This window comes from Diabrotica undecimpunctata, chromosome 1, assembly GCF_040954645.1.
Source record: "Diabrotica undecimpunctata isolate CICGRU chromosome 1, icDiaUnde3, whole genome shotgun sequence".
Lineage (NCBI taxonomy): Eukaryota > Metazoa > Arthropoda > Insecta > Coleoptera > Chrysomelidae > Diabrotica > Diabrotica undecimpunctata.
Genome location: NC_092803.1, coordinates 42,680,672 through 42,702,916, shown reverse-complemented (window position 1 = coordinate 42,702,916; position 22,245 = coordinate 42,680,672). Strand labels below are relative to the sequence as shown.

Below are 22,245 nucleotides of genomic sequence, written 5' to 3'. Positions count from 1 at the left end.
AATTATGGCTTATCCCAAAAGTAGTAGTGATACTTAAACCAAAAATAGATAATCAAATACAAAACAATCCCGACCACTCTCCCTGCTGTGCCACTTTTAAATTATATGATTGCCGGTAAAACCGATCCCCCACTTACTAACTAACAGGTGAAAGAGTCAGTAAGTAAAAAAAACAATTCATTAAAGGCTCAAAGAGCATCCCTAGTTAATCATCATGACTAACGAAAACATATCCAGACACTATACCGATCATGAAACTCAGGAAAGTAAGATCCAGCAGAGGAGGAAAATCGCAAGACTGCAAGGCCTCCCCGGTCGGCATCTAAACATTCCGTTAATGTATTTGGCACCTAGGACTTTTCTATTGGTCCTTTGCGGCACGCGGCCATGTTTCGACCAGTAAGCGGCGAGATGCCAAACACGTATATGTAATGTTACTTTGGTGCAAAATTCATATACGGAATGTTAAATATTTGTAGACCCAAAAAGACGACTTCTCTTTAAAATAAGAAAAGGAGAGTAATTTTAAAATATTTGTTAATGTATTATTAAAAAAAGTAAATCAATAGAAATGCAATAGAAAATAAAACGAAATATATTTAAATAAATACTAAAAAAATTTAAAATTTTTAAAATGTAATATTCATACGAAATTTAATGTCATTCGCTATTTTTAGTTGCACTTGTTTGATTTGCTGCGATGTTGGACGAAAGATTGTAACGCTTTTTAAACCTTTTTTAGGAGGCTGCACTTTAGGTGGTTGTCCAAATGGTAATCTATTTGACCCTCTAGTAACTTTCTTCGACTGATTGAAGTTGGTTGCACTCTTATATTGGCCTTGTATTTAAATCGCCTTGCCGTTGAACTTCCTGCCATGTTTAAAAAAATTTCCCAAGCCGTTTTGGTTTTAATATGGGATAATCTTTCGTGTAATAATTTTAACGTTGATGAATTGTTGTTACTTTAGACAGGACGTTAATATCATCGAGTTAGAATCTATGGAGAGGGCATCACGTGACTAAAAACGACCTCACTTCGGCCATAATGTTATGATCGTTTTGACAGATCGTATATGTTGTTTACGTTTGTTGTTTTTCGAATATTTTTAGTTTTATAATACTTTTATAAAAACTGTAATATTATATTGTGATAGTGCATAATAATGGTTTCTTGTTCTCAACGAAGCTGCAGTAGCAGAAGCAATGTTAATAAAAAATCTTCAGGAATAACGTTCCACAGGTTAGTATACAAAAAATATGTAAACAAAGTAATGGCCCGTACTTCAGAAAATAAATTAATAGTACCTATTCATAAAAAATCTTATAAGTAAGCTAGATCGTGCTATTCATAAATATCTTAAAATACTGCAACATAATTATTTTTATTTCTAAATAGTATTTCCATTGTGATATTCGGCAGATATTCAATTTTGTTTTTTTTTTAAATAACTTTTTTTAACTTTGTTAATTGAACTAAATTTATAAGCGTCAGTTAATTTGTGGTTATCAAATATATAAGTTGTAAAACGAACGTATTTCTTTTATTTCATACCGCATATTTATTTTACCCTTTAAAATATTATTTATATTATTATCTCTTTCAGATACAACTTGTTATTTGACTGTATTAATTTATCTTTATGTATAATATTATGTCAGGCCCTGATGCCACCGTCATATTGGATGATCGTTAGCCACACCTACTGACGCCGTTTTTAATACACACGTTAAATATGCTTATAGCTTCTCCATAGATTCTAACTCGATGGTTAATATATAAGCAACATTTGTCTTAAGGTCCATTCAAACACATCACTCACGTCTCGTCACAGTCCCGGCACCGAATCGAACAATCCGTCATACAAAATATTCTTTATTAAAAGTAAAAGTAAAAGTAAAAGTAAAAAATTGTAGAAATATGCCGCCGGCATTCACATGCATCAGTTGACGAACAGTTTCTCAGCAGTCAGGTTTCGACACGTCTATCGCCCGGCCGATTTTATAATCTCAGCGACGATTTTTTTTTGCCGGGAACATGACGGGCGGTACAAGTGAACAAAATAAAATTATTGACGAACAATTAATAGAATGTGTGAGAAAATATAATATTTTATATGATTTGTCGCATGCAAAATACATGGACATTAATTTTAAAAATAATATTTGGCAGGAAATAATAATAATATTTGCTAATTCTTCATCCGAGAAACTTTCCATCTTTTCAACAGATTGGTCGCCGAAGACTGATGCATTTCGGGTATGTGCGAATAGACGAACGAATATTTCTGTGACCAGACGGGACCGGTTCGGCGCCGGGACTGTGACGAGACTGGTGTGTTTGAATCGACCTTTAATACAAGACAACAAGCCGCCACCAGTAACACTTTACTTAGAAAATAGAGTGGACTAAATGGGGTACACGATCCGCCAAAAATTTAACTTCGACCTCAAGAAAAGAGATCCCTCAGGTAGTAGTCTCTACTGTAAGGAAGGGTGTTCAACTAAAGGACTAAAAGGACTAAAAAGAAGAAACTAAAGGGCTTTTTAGAAGTTATTGTATAATTTGGTAGATTGGATCACATTGCAGTATTTATCATAGTCATAATATACGACAGAATCTGGTACCTTAACTTATAGGCAGCTGCACACCCCTAAAACGATGTTTAATAACACCAAAATACCCCCTGAAAAAAGTAGACTTATTCAAACCAAAGTGGAATCGATTCATCGAATCATTTGCAAAATTTAAAAAAGTAACAAACAGGTATTGCAAACTCTTTCTTTAGACGAATTTGGCAAAAACAAGCACTTTTTTCTCTTGGCATTTTTTTGACATAAAAATCCTCTTTGAGCTATGGGCGATTTAATTTCGAAATGGGATCAAAAGTTGTCAAATTAAAAAAAGATTATTAGCTCCGTTGTTAAGATACATATATATTAAATACCTATTTGTTAAGATACATATTTTAACCTATCATTTTTGTATATAGTCAACTTTTTATTTAGGACGAAAATGTTTTAGTAATATTTTTAAATGATAATAAATTAATTTGTAAATAAAGATTAATACCAATAGCAATAAAATAAGGAATTACCTTGTACCCGGAAACTCGTTATAAAGTTCTGTTATAGTAGTATCAGCTCCCTTTCCATTGAAAAGCGATAAATAGCTTGATGTAAAACATCGAAGGATACCTTTTTGTTTCACGTTTCTTGTTACCCAAAACTTCGTCTGTTTGTAGACAAAACTGTAGACGACGAGTATTAAAATTGAGATAGCAAGTAGTGTTATCATCGCTAGTATTGACTGAACAAGCGCAAGGTCAAACTGGTCTAATTTGTTACAGCAATTCTGTTTCTATTGTTGTTTGGAATTTAATGATTTGTATATATTTGACGCAACTTGATATATCTGACTTTTGTGAATCAAAATATAAGTTAACAACTTATCAAAACTGAGTTATTTATGTATTTGATAATAAAATGTATTTCCCCGCCTCCGCATAAGCAAATAACTACTCAAATATCTTTAAAACTACGCAAATATACTAATTTAAGCATTTCTCTTTGAACGAATCAAACGAGCAGCGAGCACAGCGCGCTGTAAGTATGAAGTAACAAATTGCTCTACAGGCGGGAAACCGAAGCACTAAAGGTCTAAGTCTAAAGCTGGGCATTTACGTTCCGACTTGCGGTCCCACTTAGTAGAACTACTAGTTTAGTTGGATATTCGTCTCCACCTCCACTCATGCTTCGACTTGCTATCCAACTAGCGGTCCTCCAGTTCTAGTTTCTTTTCATGACGGTGTACATCGCTTAACCAAAAAATGTAAAATATAATTAGGAGGAGGAGAATGGCAGCATTGTGCTTGTTATCCTTATCATTTGAAAACAAGAAGAAAAAATGTTGGATAAAGAAATTATTTGTTGATCGTGTGAACTATTGTGACACGAAATTGCTCAATTTCATTGATGAGGATGATTACAAAAACTACCTCGGAATGGACAACTTCACTTTTTCGCTGTGGCTGGAAAAAGTTGGTGTACTCATTTCCAAAAAAGATACCGTCATGCGTGAGTGTGTCAGTACTGAACAACGTCTTGTAGTAACTTTACGCTTTCTGACCACTGGAAGGTCATTTGAGGATCTGAAGTTCAGCTGTAAAGTAACTTCAAAACTATTGGGAAAAATGATACCAGAAACTTGCAGGGCTATAATAAAATTTTTCGTGCAATTGAAAGTTATTTTCTATTATTTATTTGCGAACTTGTGATCTTTGCTCAGCGATGTCGGACATACATATTGTAGAAAGCGAAACCGGTCGTCTGGATAGTTAAATTAAATTGATTGTGAGTAAGTCTAATTTATTATTTCTTTTACCTTCTGACAGAGAAATTTTCAACAAACGTTTATCCCGGGCTCGGCGAATTGTAGAATGCGCTTTTGGAATTCTGAGAAGTAAGTCGCAACTTTTGGATATACCAATACTCACAGATGTAAAAATGGCAGATAAAATTGTTAAAACATTATGCGTTTTGCATTATACAATAAGTAATAGAGAAGGTATGGAACACAACCTGCATGATGTACAATTTACAAATGAGATTCAAAATTTTCAAGCCAGACATATTGCTGGAGGCAGACCAGCTGAGCGAGCCAAAATTGTACGAGAACAATTTAAAACATATTTTGTACAATACACACAAAGTTAATGTAATCTAACTTAAAATTAAATATAAACGTAATATATATATATATATATATATATATATATATATATATATATATATGTATATATATATATATGTATATATATATATATATATATATATATATGTATGTATATATATATATATATATATGTATATATATATATATATATATAAATAGCAAAAATTAAGTAAGTATGAACCCTGTTGGTTGTTTACTTATATTCTAAAATCTTTTTTATTTGTAGTGAACTGATGATGCTTCTAAAAATAAAAGCGAAACGTATTCGAATAAATCAATAAAGTAGTTGACGACTTTCATTTGCCAATTATTGACCGATAAAACCTCTGCTATTCAACCATGGAATATATTTTAAATATGTATATATATATATATATATATATATATATATATATATATATATATATATCTATATATATATGTATATTTATACATATATATATACATATATATATATATATATATATATATACATATACAAATATATATATATATATATATATATATATATATATATATATATATATATATATATATATATATATAGATCCAGGTTAAATTGTTTATACAAATAGGATAATTCTGTCAATAAATAACGGCAATAAATGAAAAAAAAACTACATTCTTGTTTAGAATAACTTTGAAACAAATATTTTACAAATTTGTATTTAAACCATTTTTACTGCAGTAAACAGTTTACTTGCTCCTTGCTTCAACTGATTATGCAGGGAAAGATCCAAGGAAGGAGAAGCATAGGGAGGCGTAGAATGTCATGGCTGCGCAACCTCAGAGAGTGGTACGGATGTACATCAAATGCACTTTTCAGAGCAGCCGTCTCAAAAGTCCGAATAGCTATGATGATTGCCGACCTCCGCCGCGGAGATGGCACTTGAAGAAGAAGAAGACTGCAGTACAGATACAATATGTGTTTACACAAAAATTTCCTCATTTCGTTCTGAATTAGATATATTTTATTGGATAATATAATATATTATTAGCAAATTTCATTTAACCATTTAAGTATACTTACCTGGGAAACCACATTCTACAACAATTTTATACCACAGTTTCTTCAATATAATGTTATTGTGGTGATTTTTATTCATTTTATTCCAAATTGCTTCCCACACAAATACCAAACCTATCAACTTTTCTTTGTCCATATTGCGTTTCGATCGTAGAGTACCAGGGTCGAGTGTCCAAAAAATACTAAGCTCGAATACTATGGTTCGATATCTGGCTCGAGGATGTGCGCTGCGCTTGACAGTGAACGCTCGCAATAATACATTTATTTTACCTAGCGGTCGATAATATGGTACGATCCTATGGTCGGAGCGAGAGTCGGCGCCTCGTTGTGAGCGATCATTAAGATCGATCCCGTCTTTAGTGGGATATGTAAATTGATTTGATTGTCTACCTGATATTTAAAATAACTCCAACATGTTTCATTGTTGTGTAATATGCAGGTCTTTCCTGTTGTTGATATTTTTTTACTTACGGTTATGATAACCGGTGAATTGTCAGAGGATAAATCAAAACAAGACTTTCACAAGGTGTGCCGGTCAGTATGTTGGCTCCCTTGTGGATTCTATGGTTAGGTTATCTATTAGAATTTGTTTATGCAGATCACGCCTTTAATATTATTAAGTCTAGAGTACCACATTAGATGTTTTAAAGTCCTCTGTCACAAACAAACCCAGGTCCAAGTATCAAAAAAGGTTTTTTAATTCTGGTTGTTTAATTAAATGTTTTGGTGGACAATATATAGCTGAACAATTATTGTAAAGCGCTATATATGTATATATGTATATAAAGAATTACTAAGAATAATCAAAGAGAGGAAAATGCAATACTTGGGTCATGTGCTGAGAGGCGAAAGATATGAATTATTTCAAGTTATACTGGAAGGAAAAGTACAGGGCAAAAGATCAGTAGGAAGACGCCAGAACTCGTGGCTGAAAGCTATATATATATATATATATATATATATATATATATATATATATATATATATATATATATATATATATATATATATACATATATATATCGTCGGTATACTGCGAAAACCAGGTAAATGTCGGAATACCGAAATCGAGAAAAAACGTTTTTAAAGTTTAGTTTTTTATTGTGAATTAAGCAGTCAGCCTGTTTTTGATATTAGGTATTCTAGTGAAAGATGCATATATCTGAAATGATATTCTATCATTAGTTTGAAAAAGTTAAGGCACCTATCTGACTAATCCTAAATTTAAGTTGGAAATGCTATCATTTAACTGGTTTTACCTGTAAATCTAAATAAATCAATTACTCTTCAAATAACATATTTAACACAAATATAATAAACCAAGTATAATATTTTCCAGTTTTGTGATCGAGATATGAGGCTTTTACTAGGTAATAGCAATGTTTTAAGGTATTAGTCGATATTTATGACATTTAACTGGTTTTCCCTGAAAATTTTGTTAATATCAGTGTGTAGTTATAGTTATTATTTATATGAATGATAGGCAGTTTTATAGAAAAAATCAAATTTATTTCGAATATAATAATAACAATATTATTATTATGAGGCTTCCTCGTCCGATTCGTCACTGAAAGCAGGCTCTGGCAAGATGTCTGTTACATCATTTCCCGTTTTCAAATTACTATATCACCCGTGATATTCCTCTGGTATCACTCCCTTATCCCATAGCTGTACCAAATCTCTCTTTTTTGCTATGCTAATTGGCAAATGTTCATCATAAAGTCGTTTAAGTTCTTCAAGATTGCTTGTATTAGTTGATAACTTGGCGTGCTTTTTTCTTTTTGACTGCCGTGCAGTATCAGTAAGGAAAGAATTGAAGCTTGTTGACATGTCATAATTAAAATAGATTCTGTTTGTCTCTCCTTTCACGCATCTCATTATTTTTATCTTCAACCACATTATTTTTTCGCTGTTTTGGTCATTTGTCCGGTTTTTAATCAAAGTGTGTGACAAATTTTTTAAATCATAAAAGTCGTAGTATTTAACTTCTTTACATTTGTATGGTTCTATACATACTTTTTTATCATCAACCTTGATATTTTTAGTTCCTCTTGCATTTTGAAAAACAGACAAGTAATCTGGCATCGCATAGATAGATCTGTGTTTTTTAGCGGTTTCGATATTACTCTGCATAGAGTCAACTTCCATATAGGAATGTCCAGACTCTAAAAATTTGTGTTCAATAATATTTAAATGGTCTATGTTTTGAACATCCCATAATAGTAAGGCTGCAATATGCTGATTACGATTCTGTCTTCTGCAGGTATCAGAAAATAAACTTATTTCACTTACATATTCTGGAACACATTTTGATAAGTAGTGGAGTATAATGCTTCTTATTTCAGAACTTCCTTGTCTACCGTTAATTTCTGACCAGTCAAAACAGTAAGCTGCATTTAGTAATGCGGCTTCATATACACACAAATTGTAGACACATAATTTTCGAGAATAATATAGTTTTCCAGTCAATCCACTTGGAATCTGTAGTACGGCCTGTAGATCGAAAGTAATTGAAACAAAATCCCGTTGTTTATTAGATCTTTTCTTATCATTTTGTTTTTTAAGATTACATACTTCTTTTCTTCTCTGATGTTCTCTGTAACTGTCTTCTAAATCTGATTTGTCAGTTGGATTAGCCCTATCATATTTATTACAAACTAAACATTGATTTTTTTTTAGCAACAAAACAGCTTAAATTATAGTCGTTAGAAAATATTCTTTGATATGTAATTTCGCTAACACCTTCCAGTTTCTTCTGCTCACAGTCATTTATAAAAAGTTGGTACATTTTTCTTATACTTAAATTTTTGTCCAAATATCTACGCTTTGAACTTTGGCGAATATAATGTAGGCCCATGGTTGGAAAAGACTCAATATGAGCCTTCACGATTTATCGGGTTTTACTGCTTGTTTTATTTGGCGGTGTATACTTGCCTCTTTTATCCGTATCTGCATAACAGCCTAGAATATCAGTTTTTCTTACAACATCCTGTATTAACGACGCTGATATACAAAGTGTCTTACAAAAAAATTTCTCACATACCTGTATGTCTTGACCATTCAAAGAAAAGTAACACTTTTTGGAAAATGCACGTGGTTTTTTAAACTTCAACGAACTGCAACGACTCTCTTTGGTGGCTCCGTTTTAATACGTGCAATAAGAAAATGTTTCAGGCCTACATATTCTAACTTTCAATAATCACGACATAGTCTTTGTCTGTAATCTTCGCTGAAATAACTGGCACATTTGTAAAAGCACTCTGAACAATTAACTGGTTTTGGCAATTTTGCTGGTCTATGGTCTTTTTTTATCTCATAAGGCAGACCCTCAGCACGCCTCCTTTTTGCGACATTTATTACCCAATCTTTGGGGTTAACTTTTCTCTAACGTTTTAGTGGACGTACGTCTTTCCATACTTTGTCAAGAAGTAGATTTAATATCCAACTAGCTATTTCAGTTGACAGTAAATTGTTCGTGGGTGCACCTATTTCAGTATCTTTTTTCTCATCCTTTAGGCTATCAAAGACAGCTGTGTGTAAATCATATAGACTTCCTAGAGAGAGCGATCCCTCTTCACTTGGCTGATATGTGGGGTCTACATCTGAAAAGTCACTATCAAAAATGGATTCCATCATTGAAACTATATTGTTCTCAGAATCATCAAGAATTGAACTGCTGTCTTCAGTTATTCTATCTGTGTATGTGTTATAAAGATCATTTATGGGTTTAGCTTAGTAACCATTTCTAAATTTTAACTCAACCCGTTTTCAGGTAGAATGAAGTAAGTGTACTTAAAGGTTTTTACTAGTCGATATGAAAGAGAAATTTTAATAAATCATACACGTAAAATGTATTAATGACACTTATCACCTTTTTACTGAATATGGTTTGCAGTAGTAGAAATATATTGTTGTCCGGCATAATAATATATGTGGGCTTACTTTGTTTTACATGCAACAGAACTTTAATTTTATGGAAGTAAGTAGCGATATATTGTTTTATTTGAAAATGAAAAGTTGATTAGGTGTACTTATTTGTTTATTACACAAATTATCTGCTGAATGGTAAGTCGTATCATTTATGGGGTTTTACCTGTACGTAGATCGGAAAAAGCTGAGAATTTTGGTATACTTAACCCAATATTTTAAAATTTATCATTTATCTGGTTTTCGCAGTATACCGACGATATATATATATATATATATATATATATATATATATATATATATATATATATATATATATATACATATATATATATATATATACATATATATATATATATATATATATATATATATATATTCAAATTATTTTCGACCGCACTGTATTAAATATTGTTTTATAGTACCTATCAGCAATCGGTCTGTAGGAAATAAAACTTTATTTGTTTTAATATTTCATCACGATTTTGTGACTTCTTCAGGAAAAAACTGAAAATTTATTAGACTAATTTATTGGATGTAAACAAAGTGAATATTTCAATACTTACAACTAAAAGGGTAAAAATTTAATTTTTGCATATTAAAGTGATATTTTTTGTTTGATTTTAATTTATTTGGTAACCGCAATACATTATATTTTTATATAGTTAAGTCTTATATTGAACAATTGTTAGTGAATAAGTTGAATTAAACAATTATTATGTTAGTAGTATCGATATTGTAAGGTGGAAATATATACATATAGCAGATATAATTGAAACGTCACAAAAAACAGAACAGTTTCAGGACCAAATTATTAATTACAATTTATTCACAAACATTTACAAAAATCTTAAAACAGAAATTAAACACTTTTCTTATATTTTATTTACTACTCAATGCGTTTTAACCCTAACCAACATCCTCCTTCTACTCCAATAAGCGCGGGACTCTTCGTCAACTCCAAGGGTATACAAGTCTTTCCCACAGGTACAATTTCAAACCTCAACAGCACACTATAAAAGAATATTTTCGTTTCCAAAATGGCCAATCTCGATGCTATACACCCTCTAGGTCCCGCCCCGAAAGGGGTGTAACTACCCGGTATGATTTTGTGTTTGTTCTCGTCGTTGAAGCGCTCCGGATCGAATCGGTCTGGATTTGGGAACAAATCAGGATCACGATGCATAGCGAACGTGGGAATTATCACTATGTGACCTTTTTGAAGGTGTATGGGAGTTTCTTCGGGCGTCGAGGGTTCGATGGTGTAAGGTTTGGTGCATTGACGTTCGGCACCAGCTTGGGGAGGCCATTTTCGAAGAACTTCTGCAAAAAATGTTATTTTAAAAGTAGTTATTCACTAGAATTGACAAAATGTGTGATCTATAAGGATAGATACTTGCAGAATATAGAATTTTAAAGGCATGTATTGAGGTCATATATGCCATTTTAAGAAATTTTAAATTATAATCAACTGTCTTTCCTATGCGAGAGAGAGGAAGCTATAGTAAAGGTTATATCTGTTTGGGATCATAATGTGGAAGCACAATATAGTAATCTACCAAATCTTTGTAGATTTTCGACAAGTCTATAAACAGAGATAAAATATACTTAACTTTGCAAGAATTTGGTATACCAAAGAAATTGGTAAAATTAGTTCAAGCCACCATGACTCACACAGAAGCTCAAGTCCGAGTTCAAAATGAATTGACAAACTCCTTCCTGATAGCTAAATGGCTAAAACAGGAAGATGGTCTCGTTCCGACTTAACATATGTATGGAATATGTTATAAGAAAATTATCTGTAAACCTAAAAAATGTGACGATGTAAACTTAATGAGAGGAACCGAAAGAGACATCAAAGAACTTTATGTGGAGGCTTGAAGAAAACGGGAAAAAAATGGGGATAAACATCAAAGTAGATAAAACTAAAGCCCTTATATAAACAAGAAACAACGAAACCTGCAACGTTTGACGATAGACGACGCAAATATTGAAGTAAGAGAACAGCTCACATGTATCTGTATACCTGTATACAGATACTGCGGACGGCAGCGATAATCAAGAAATACGGAAAAAAATAATGCTTGCTCACAAAGCATACTTCCCCTGTCAAAGATGTTTGGATTCAGACATTTATAGGGAAGTAAAGTTATCCATAAAGTTAATCCATAAAATATATAAGACCATCGTATGACCAATAGCAACATATGGCGTAGAATTATGGATCATGACAGAAAAAAAAAAAAACCTTAATAAAACTTTTAAAAGAAATTTATTGAGAAAGATATTGGGACCCATTTGTGACAATGGTATTTTAGAATAAGGTTTAATCATGAGATATACCAATATTACAAAGAACCCGCTATAGCAAATTATGTAAAATTACAAAGATTGCGCTGGGTACGCCAACTTGGTAGAATGCTTAGTGGAACTATAGCGGGACGTAGGAACTTGAGGGAGTGGTTTAAATGCAGTAGTGCAGTACTATTTAGAGCGGCAGTCAACAGGGTCTGAATAGTCAGGATGATTTCCAAATTTTGAAGGCAAAGGAAGAGGTGGATAAACGAAGTGGTTTAGGTAGTTTATTAGTGGTAGTTTAGGTATTCATGGCATGTCTGGGGTTATTTTTTTCTGGAGCTTAGATAACCTTCCATCCTTCTCGTCGCTCACTGACAAGAACGATAAGAAGATTTCACTACTTGAAAGGTGCAAAAGAGCATCTAATAACTGGTGATCTACTTAGACAGTGTCTATTAGGAATATTGAAAAAATATTGAAATTAAAATGGTACCTGATGTGACCATATCCAAGAACTTCATACTGACGAGATTATCATACGTCAATTTTCCGTTACAGTTTTTTTCAGTTTCAACAATTTCTTCTCTAAGCCTGTCTTGAATATCTGTGTTAACAGCTAACTCGTGAGCCATGCAGCACATCAATGTTGAAACTGATTCGTATCCAGCGAAGAAGAAGAGAAACGATTGAGCTGCTATGTCCTCATCGGTTAAGTTCATATGCCGTTTTCCCTTTTCTGAAAAATTATTACAAAGACTATAATATGAATTATAATTTTTTTTATTTTCTAAAGAAAAGAAAAAGAAGAACGGAGTTTTTACAGTCAAAGCAACAAATCGATATTTTTTGTCCCAGTTTTGTACAAGAATTAATAAAAAAAGTGGTACAGTAGGCGGTACTGTAGACTAGCGCGAAGTGTTATACTGTTTTCTTTATTTTTAAATTTTAAATAATATTATCATGTCATAAAATATACATTAGTGACGCCAGGTATTTCTCTCATTTAAATATATCTATTTTATTATTTTATTGTTTGACCATTTAGGTGTTTTTAGGAATAATATGATAATGGACACTACCGGTTTTACTTCAGAGTTGACAGTGTAGAGGATCATCGGTGGCCAATCATCACGGTAAAGGTCTTTTATGTATTCGGACTAGCGGATTAGTAGTTGTTCAACACTTTACATCAGTACACCATTCCTGTTTTTAATTACATTTGCTTGCCTCTAAGCTGTTGATACAGTCATCTCTTTGACCCTTTTGTGTTCAAGGTTCAAGCTGTCGTACTTCCGTATTTTGTAATCTCTTCACTTTTCCTGCAAATCCAGTCTTCGTTAGCACACTTTATATCCCTTTTGATCTTTTGTTTTATTTCCTTGTATTTAATTTGATTCTATTTATTTAATCTTCCTTTCTCTATTAAGTTTAAGATTTCATCTGTTATCCAATTCTGTTTTGCTTGTCGCTCTGCCAATAAATTTTCATCTCTTACTGTCACTATGGCATTTTTAATATCATCCCATGCTTCGTCTATTTTGGACTTATTTTTACAGCAGACAGATGTTTGATATTTAATTTCAATGCAGGGCTCCTGCCATCTGCTTATACGTATTTCGACCTTATTAGGTCTCCTCAGAGTGACTTGAAATAAATTGAAACTAAATCTATGCCGTCGTAAAAGAATAATTATAAAATAATTATATATAGGACGTTACAACGCTATCTAATAACAATCACAGTAGATATTCGAAAATTTCTTACTTGGCAAAATACGTAAAACAGGATGGCAGGAGCCCTGCGTTAAAATTCTGCTTTATTAATTTACTCATGTTCGTGACTACTAGAAACTAATTCGCGAAGGATATTAGCCGTGGTGGATCGACAGGTTATGGAATGCAAATTGTAGATTTCTCTTGTCGGTTAATTCAGCAATGTTTCTGCTTTGTATATTATAATAAGCGCAGTAGACAAATACCTTAATTATAGTTTCGCAAATATCTTAATTATTAAGTAAAAAGTCTATTAAGTAAAAAATTCTACTATAATTTATCTTTACATCTTAGCAGATTCTCAAAGTTCTCATTTATTTTCTGCCGATTCTTGCCAAATATCCGGATTCTTTAGTTTTCTCATATCTAACATGTATTTTCTGTTCGGACTTTTGAGTCTTTTTAGGGACAATTTGATACTGAACGCCATGAAGTTATGTCCATTTGTCATTAATTCCATGTCCACAGCCTACGTTTTGGTGGTTTAAAAGTATTTATGATAATAAGATTTCTGTTTTGACAAAATTCTACCACCTTTTTACCTCGTTCGTTTTTCAATCCAAAACCGAAATTTTTAACACATTCCACTACTTCACCTTCACCAACTTTAACGTTGAAATCACCCACGTCGAGGTTAATTTCCTGTTGTTTTTTGTAGTTATTATTGCGGTATCTAGTTCGCTATAAAAATTATCAATTTCGTCATCACTTTTGTTTGCGTTGGAATAGTGTTCAGAAAAACTGGCTTTGTTTCGAGTTTCAGGACCATTACCCGATCTAACAGGACCAAAAAGTTATTCAGCAAAACATTTTTCGACTGATCTAACGTCTACCATAACAACGTAACGAAAAGTATAATATTCCGTTATTAGTGGAAAGCTTGCATCACCCAGACCATTGGACATCACTGAGACCCAAGGTATTAAATTTGAGTCTTCTCGTTTAAGCTACCGTATTCTCCAGTTTACTTGAAGTATGTAGACTTTTAACATTCTAAGTAGCAACTTTAATGGCTACCCCAAAGATTCTGAGTTACGCTCTGATCATCTAAGGCCTGCGGAGGACTGAGAGCCTGTGCAAATGTTTGTTTAACTGTGACGATTTTACTAGAAAAAAAAATAAAGTGATATTCCATTGCCTTTTTTATCGCAATACCAAAACTTTTTTAAGCTGCTACAATCGCACTTATGGTTCTCTAATAACGAATTGGTCCAGTAATGTTCTTAACGCATCACCTTGGTAATGAGGATATATTTCATTTGTTTTTTGCTTCTAGTTAACCCTAAAACAAGCTGATTCTTTTTTTGCGCCATCGCCGCGGTTGTGATCTACACCTGTAACCCTGGGTAGGGATCAGTGTCCATCAGTGAGCCATCTATTCACTCTAATCTACTACAAGTCACACTCAGATTTTTTGTCTATTCTTCTTATTGCGCCGTCTCCTTTCGAAGGTTAATGATCCAAATGGCAATTTTAGCTTTGGAAACTGCTGCACGAAAACTTTATGCGGGTGAGCGGTCAAACCATCTCCTCAGACCACGAGTTATGGCGTCTTCTTACCGATCTTTTGCCCTGTACTTTACCTTCCAATATGATTTGAAGTAATTCATATCTTTCATCTCTTAACACATGACCATTTTTTTATTTATCCATTTTTCATATTAACCCTTTTTGTCACAACGCACATCCAGCCAACTATTCTCGTTTTCGACTCATTTATTATGTGTTCTTTCTTTTTAACTATCCATTAATCAGTGCCTTCGATCATAATTTGTCTTGTGACAATTTTATAAAATTTACCATCCAGTTTTATTAAAATCTTAAAATCACAGAACACCATTTCCCTGCATCCATTTCATTCATCTTACTCTAATTCCACTGCGTGTATCTCTCTCATTTTTCCATTACACTCTGTAGCGCTATACTCAGCACAATTTTACCAACACACCATATAAACGTATAAATATTTACTTACGTATTAAAAATTAAAAGAAAAATATAACTTAGCAATGATCACCATCATCATTCTGGCTTTATAACCCTGCGTGGGTCCTAACCTACTCAAGAAATTATCTCCAGTCGTCTCGGTCAGTCGCCTTTCTCCGTCAAGCAAATATTCCTATATTTCTCATTTCTTCATCGATGTTATCAAGGAACCTTATTCTGAATCTTCCTCTACTTCTGTGACCAACGGGTCTATCAAGAAGCGTTTTTTTAGATGGGTCATTTTGTTCCATCTACATTACATGCCCTCTCCACCTCAAACGTCCTATCTTAATATGTTTTACGATATCTGGTTCCTGGTATATTCTATAAAGTTCAAAGCTGTATCGTCTTCTCCACACTCCATTGTCATTCATCGCTTCATAGATTTGCCTTAATACGTTTCTTTTGAAACAACCCAACATGTTTTCATTACTTTTTATTAGAGCTCAGGTCTCTGAATCATATGTTAGGACAGGGCGTATTATTGCTTTGTAGAGTTTTACTTTTGTATTTCTCGATATAATTAAGGATTTAAGAAGAAGATTTAGCCCAAAACAGCATCTGTTGGACGTGCAAATTCTGCGGTTTATCTCTGCAGTAGTATTATTTTCAGTGTTAACGATAACAAGCGCTAGCAGGTATACAAATTCGTTCACTTTTTCGATGACGTCGTCTTCTATGACTAGTGGCTGTAAGATTTGTGGTTGCGTGCTTATTTTCATATATAAATATATATATATATATATATATATATATATATATATATATATATATATATATATATACATATACATATATATATATATATATATATATATACATATACACATATATATATATATATATATATATATATATATATATATATATATATATATATTGTGACGATTGGGGTTTATAGAAAATAATTTATAAGTTATATACTACATAATATTAGATATAAAAAAGTATTTGATTATTTTAAATAAGTTATATACTAGAGAATTTTATAAAAATATATTTATGTGAGGGCATTTTTAATAAATTAGCATATAATAATTGTAAAAAGTTGTATTTTAATGTTGTAAATAGATTTAAGTGAGCCATGTGAATAGGCAACCAACTATACAGTGAGTGATTGACAGATAGAAATTAATCATAATTGGGAATATAAAGTGGGGTTATAATAATATATTGTTTGAATTGTGTATTTTATTAAATTAGAGTGTTAGTTACTAATTTGAATGTTTATTCTGATCTGAAAAGCCCAAATGTCAACAAAATTATCAATGGAACATTAACGAATTCTCCAGAGTGCAGAGTGTGACCATTGTTTACGGTCGAACATTCTGGAATAATGATTATGTCGGTGGATGGAACAGATATTTTTTCGAGAACATCTATATAGAAGTAATGGAACAAATTGGAACATGATCTCTTGCCAGATGATTCTGGAATATCCAAAAAGATATAAATACCCGTGATTTGGATTCAAGATGGCAGTCATGGAGTTTTTAGTCAGAAGTCAGGCCAGTTTATTATGAAAGTTAGTTAGTGAAGTAAATTGTTCAGAATTTTCAAGAAGTCAGTCAGAAAAGTTTAGTAAGAAATATGAAAGTTAGTTGGAGTCAGTGAATCAGGTACAAATAGTCAAATTGTTTAATATAGTGAGTTAAATGAAGATTAAAAATTATGCATATAATTTAATGCACATTTATAATTATACACAAATAATTATTGAAGATTATAAAAGTATATTAGAAGAATATTGGATGGACATTGGAAGAAATTAAATTATATTATGGTTGGAGATTAGTATAAATCAACTTATAATAATTGGATATTGGTATATTGAAAAGAAGAATAAATATAAATGCTGTTTGCTGGTTTGGTTGGTGGTGTATAAATGCTGGTGAAGAAAACTATATCTTAAATTGGTAGAAGCTGATAATTGGAAAAAGTAATTTCACAAAAACAAGGATAACCGAAGTATGAAGACATTCAGTGGTGATTAGAATATATATAGTGGAAAACAGTTCATTTAGGCATTCAGTGAAAGAAAGGTACAAAATTTTGTTAATATAATTTAGTTAGTGTTATAACAATTTCAATTTTGAAGATAGTTTGTTTAAATTTAACATTGTTTATAGAATTTAATTAGTTTTATAAGAACATCAATTTAAAGATAGTTTATTTTAAATTTACATTGGCTAGGTTAGATATATATATGTGTGTTTCATAATAGTTATAATAAAGATAATTTAAAAAAGTACTTACAAGCTAATTCTTTGAGAACCGCGATAAAAACCCTATATATTATATTATTAAAAATACTCATTGCTCATCATTCAAACAAAAAACACATCATAACAATTTGGCACCCAACGCGGTGGCTCTCTATTTAAAAGAATTAGTTTGGGAAGATAAGTGCTCTCATATAATTAAATTAATTATCAGTAGAAAGAAAAAGTATAGATTTTAATTTTAATTATATTTGAACAAGTAAAGTCTCAAAATGTCTCAAGGAAAGAAAGGTACAAGAAGCAAAAAGAATGAAGAAGATGTGGAAGTAGAAACACAACCTATACAAGAGGAGAGTTTAGTTCAAGTTCCACAAGATACTGCAGAAATGAATCCAGAAAGAGAGGAAAATGTCAATATGGCAGCTTTGATGTCATTAATGATGCAGATGAACAAGACAATAGAAGAGAATTCAAAAGAAGTCAAAGAAGACATGAAAAAAATGGAACAGAAAATGGAAGAGAATACGAAGAAAATGGAATAGAATACGAAAAAAATGGAAGAGAACACGAAAAAAATGGAAGAGAATTATAGAAAATTAGAAAAGAAAATAGAAGATAATAATAATAAAATTATAAAGCAAATAGAAAACGAAATGGATAAAAAACTTGAAGCTGCAGAGAAAAAAGTAGCAAATGAAATAAAAATTATACGGAATGACTACAAGGAAAGGATAGAAAATGAGAGGACAGAAGTAAAGAGGATTATTCAAGATAATAAGATAGATATAGAACAGAAAATAGAGTTACAGAAATGTAACTTAGAAGTAAAAATTAACGAAGACAGGAGAAACACAGAAGAAAAATTAGACGATATACAACAAAATATCCAAATAAATAGTAATCAAATAAGAAATGTGGAACAGAGAATAGATGATATTTCACAAATGAGAGACATAGGGAGACCTTACTTAAATTTAACAAATGAGACTGGGATTAAATTCTCTGGTAATATAAAAAATTTGCATCCTAGAGTATACATAAATAGTTTAAAACATAAATTAAGATTGGTGAATAATATTAATGATATTAAAGATTATATTAGAATGACATTAAATGACAATGCAGCAACTTGGTTTGCTAGTATTGAGAATGATTTAGATAATTTTCAAACATTTGAAAATAAATTTTTAAATTATTATTGGGGTGAATTAGAGCAAGCCAAGTTTAGAGAAATTCTATATTTTGGAAAGTATAATCAAAATTTAAAATCAAATATGGTAGATTATGCATTGAAATTGATAACAGTTGCAAAATATTTAGAACCACCACTTAGAGAGGATGAAACAGTCTTAAATGTATCTAGACATTTTGATGCTGATGTTGTGCAAACCGTAACTGTACAAAATATTCAAACAATAGATAGTTTTATTAATTTTATTCAAAGAATACGAAGAGGCAATATGACAAGTAATAATAACAACAGAAAAAACAACAATAACTTTCAATATAATAAAAATGATAATCAACAATATAGACAATCATATAATAATAATACTAGGTATGGTGATAGTTTACAAAATTTTAATAATACTAACAGTAATCCAAATAGACAGAACTTTAATAATAATACTAGTTATAATAGACAAAATTTTAATAATAATACTAATTATAATAGACAACATTTTAATAACAGTACTAATAATAATAGACAAGATTTTAACAATAGAAGAAATACAGAGCGACCTAACTATAACAGACAGGTAAATTGTGTTCGAAGGAATAGAAGCTGCGAAGACAGGGAACGAAATAGTACAAGGCAAGAAAATGTGAGTAGAAGTCATAGTAGGGAAAGACATAGGACATCAGATCCAAGTGGTCAGATACAATCTGACAATTCTAATAATCAAAATTTTGTGCAGTAAACTTTCTGAATTACAAGTTAGGCCATTGCTATTATGAAAAACCTTCAGAAATTATTTCTTTAGATGAAGAGAAAATTAATGAATCTATTAATTTAATTTATATAAATGCTTTGGCCAAAAATAAAATGATTAAAATTATGATAGATACTAGTTCAGAAAGTACTTTAGTCTCGGAGAATTTTATTTTTAATACATTAAAACTATCAGATATAATAAAGATTCCAAAAATTAAAATTGTTGGTGCAAATAATAAGAAGTTGGGTGAAATTGATAAACTAGCCAATTTTAAAATTAATATTCTTAATAAAGAAATTAATATGCAAGGATTTATTGTCAAGGATTTATGTGTTGATATATTAATGGGAAATGATGAATTGGAAAAGAAGAAAGTAAAGATAGATTTTGAAGAAAAAATGGTAACTTTGGAAGGGCAAATAATTAAATTTATGCAGAAAGATGAGGTGGAAGAAGGAATAAGAGTTGATAGGATATTATTAAAAGAAAATAATGATGTTTATGAAGAAGAAATGTATTTTGATGATAGGGAAATGTCCCAAAAGAATGTAAAGAATAATTATTGTAGTGAATATTTAAGGAATGGAAATTTTAAGCAGATGGATGCCTACGAGGCGGAGTGCGTAAAATTGGAAGCAAGGAATAATGAGTACATAATGAAGAATAATGCTATTTGTAAAGAAGAAGATATGATGAAAGTTTTAAATTGCCCTGAAGAATATAAATCAATAGTCATTTCCATATTGCAGCAACACAAGGGACTTGTCAATAAAGAAAATAGAATTGCACAAAAATAAATCCATAGTATAAAAGTTAAAGAAGAAAAAGATTTTAAAACAAAATCATACCCAATACCATATAAATACAGAGAAGAAGTAAACAAAACAATTAATAATATGTTAGAAGATGGGATCATTGAGAAGGCAGACACACGTTTTATTAACCCCATAGTAGTAGTACGAAAAAGATCAGGTGAAATCAGGTTATGTTTGGATGCAAGGAATATTAACAAGATTACTGAAAAGCAATTTGAAGCATCAATGAGTATAGATGGAATATTAGGAAGAATTACAGGAATGTCATTTTTCACTAAAATCGATTTACAGCATAGTTTTTGGTTAATACCTCTAGAAAGAAAAAGTAGACAGTATACAGGATTTCAGATAGATGGAGTAGTATATCAATTCAAAGTAGTACCATTTGGACTTCAATCATCTTGCAGTGCTCTATGTAGATGTCTTCATGATATTTTGGATCAATATGAACATTTTGTAATTCACTACATTGATGATATATTAATTGTTTCTAAAACGGCTGAAGATCATGAGAAACACCTAAAAATTATAATAAACAGATTAGATAAAGTTGGACTTAAAATAAATCAAGAAAAATGTACATTTTTTCAAAAAGTAGTGATATATCTAGGTTATAAACTTAATACTAACAGCTTACTGATATATCCATTTTATTCAATAGACTTGATTTGTTAAATAGATGGTAGATTTCATTATTTTGAATCAATTTGACATCATACTTGTTGAATTTTGTATATATGGAAATTAATTTGTACCCTAAAAATCATAATTTGGGGTTAGATACTAATTGATTCTATAAATAAATGTCTTTCTAATATAATAAAGTCGAAAAACTTACCAATTTATATTGATGAAAGTTATTTTGAATGGAAATAATTCCTAGATTTTGTCTATAAATAAACAGAACACAATATAGATTATATTTTTAATTAAGGTTATATTTTATTCTCTGATAAAATCCATTCTCCATTTGACATGACAGTTTGACCATAGAATAGCCGAACTGTGATCCGTTGTTCTCTGCTTTGACATAGACAGCGAACAGGGATGTATTTAACACATTTTAAATAAAAAAAAAATTGAATTATTAATTTATTAAATTTAATAAGGTATGAGAAAATTAATATTTAAAAAAATAATAAGTAAATTATTTATTTTAAATATTATTTTTGGGGTATTGTGACGATTGGGGTTTATAGAAAATAATTTATAAGTTATATACTACATAATATTAGATATAAAAAAGTATTTGATTATTTTAAATAAGTTATATACTAGAGAATTTTATAAAAATATATTTATGTGAGGGCATTTTTAATAAATTAGCATATAATAATTGTAAAAAGTTGTATTTTAATGTTGTAAATAGATTTAAGTGAGCCATGTGAATAGGCAACCAACTATACAGTGAGTGATTGACAGATAGAAATTAATCATAATTGGGAATATAAAGTGGGGTTATAATAATATATTGTTTGAATTGTGTATTTTATTAAATTAGAGTGTTAGTTACTAATTTGAATGTTTAT

At 30.9% G+C, this 22,245-nt stretch overlaps 1 protein-coding gene across 1 annotated transcript in view; it reads right to left on the bottom strand.

Moving 5' to 3' along the window:
* Positions 1-22,245, bottom strand: part of LOC140442136 (uncharacterized) — an 86,209-nt gene that overhangs the window by 34,019 nt on the left and 29,945 nt on the right. Inside the window, exons 5-8 of the mRNA XM_072533227.1 lie at positions 12,478-12,720; positions 10,577-11,009; positions 4,067-4,178; positions 3,096-3,358 (exon numbers count right to left, since the gene is read on the bottom strand). Of these exons, the coding sequence (XP_072389328.1) occupies positions 3,096-3,358; positions 4,067-4,178; positions 10,577-11,009; positions 12,478-12,720 (1,051 nt within the window). The remainder of the gene's footprint in view (positions 1-3,095; positions 3,359-4,066; positions 4,179-10,576; positions 11,010-12,477; positions 12,721-22,245) is intronic.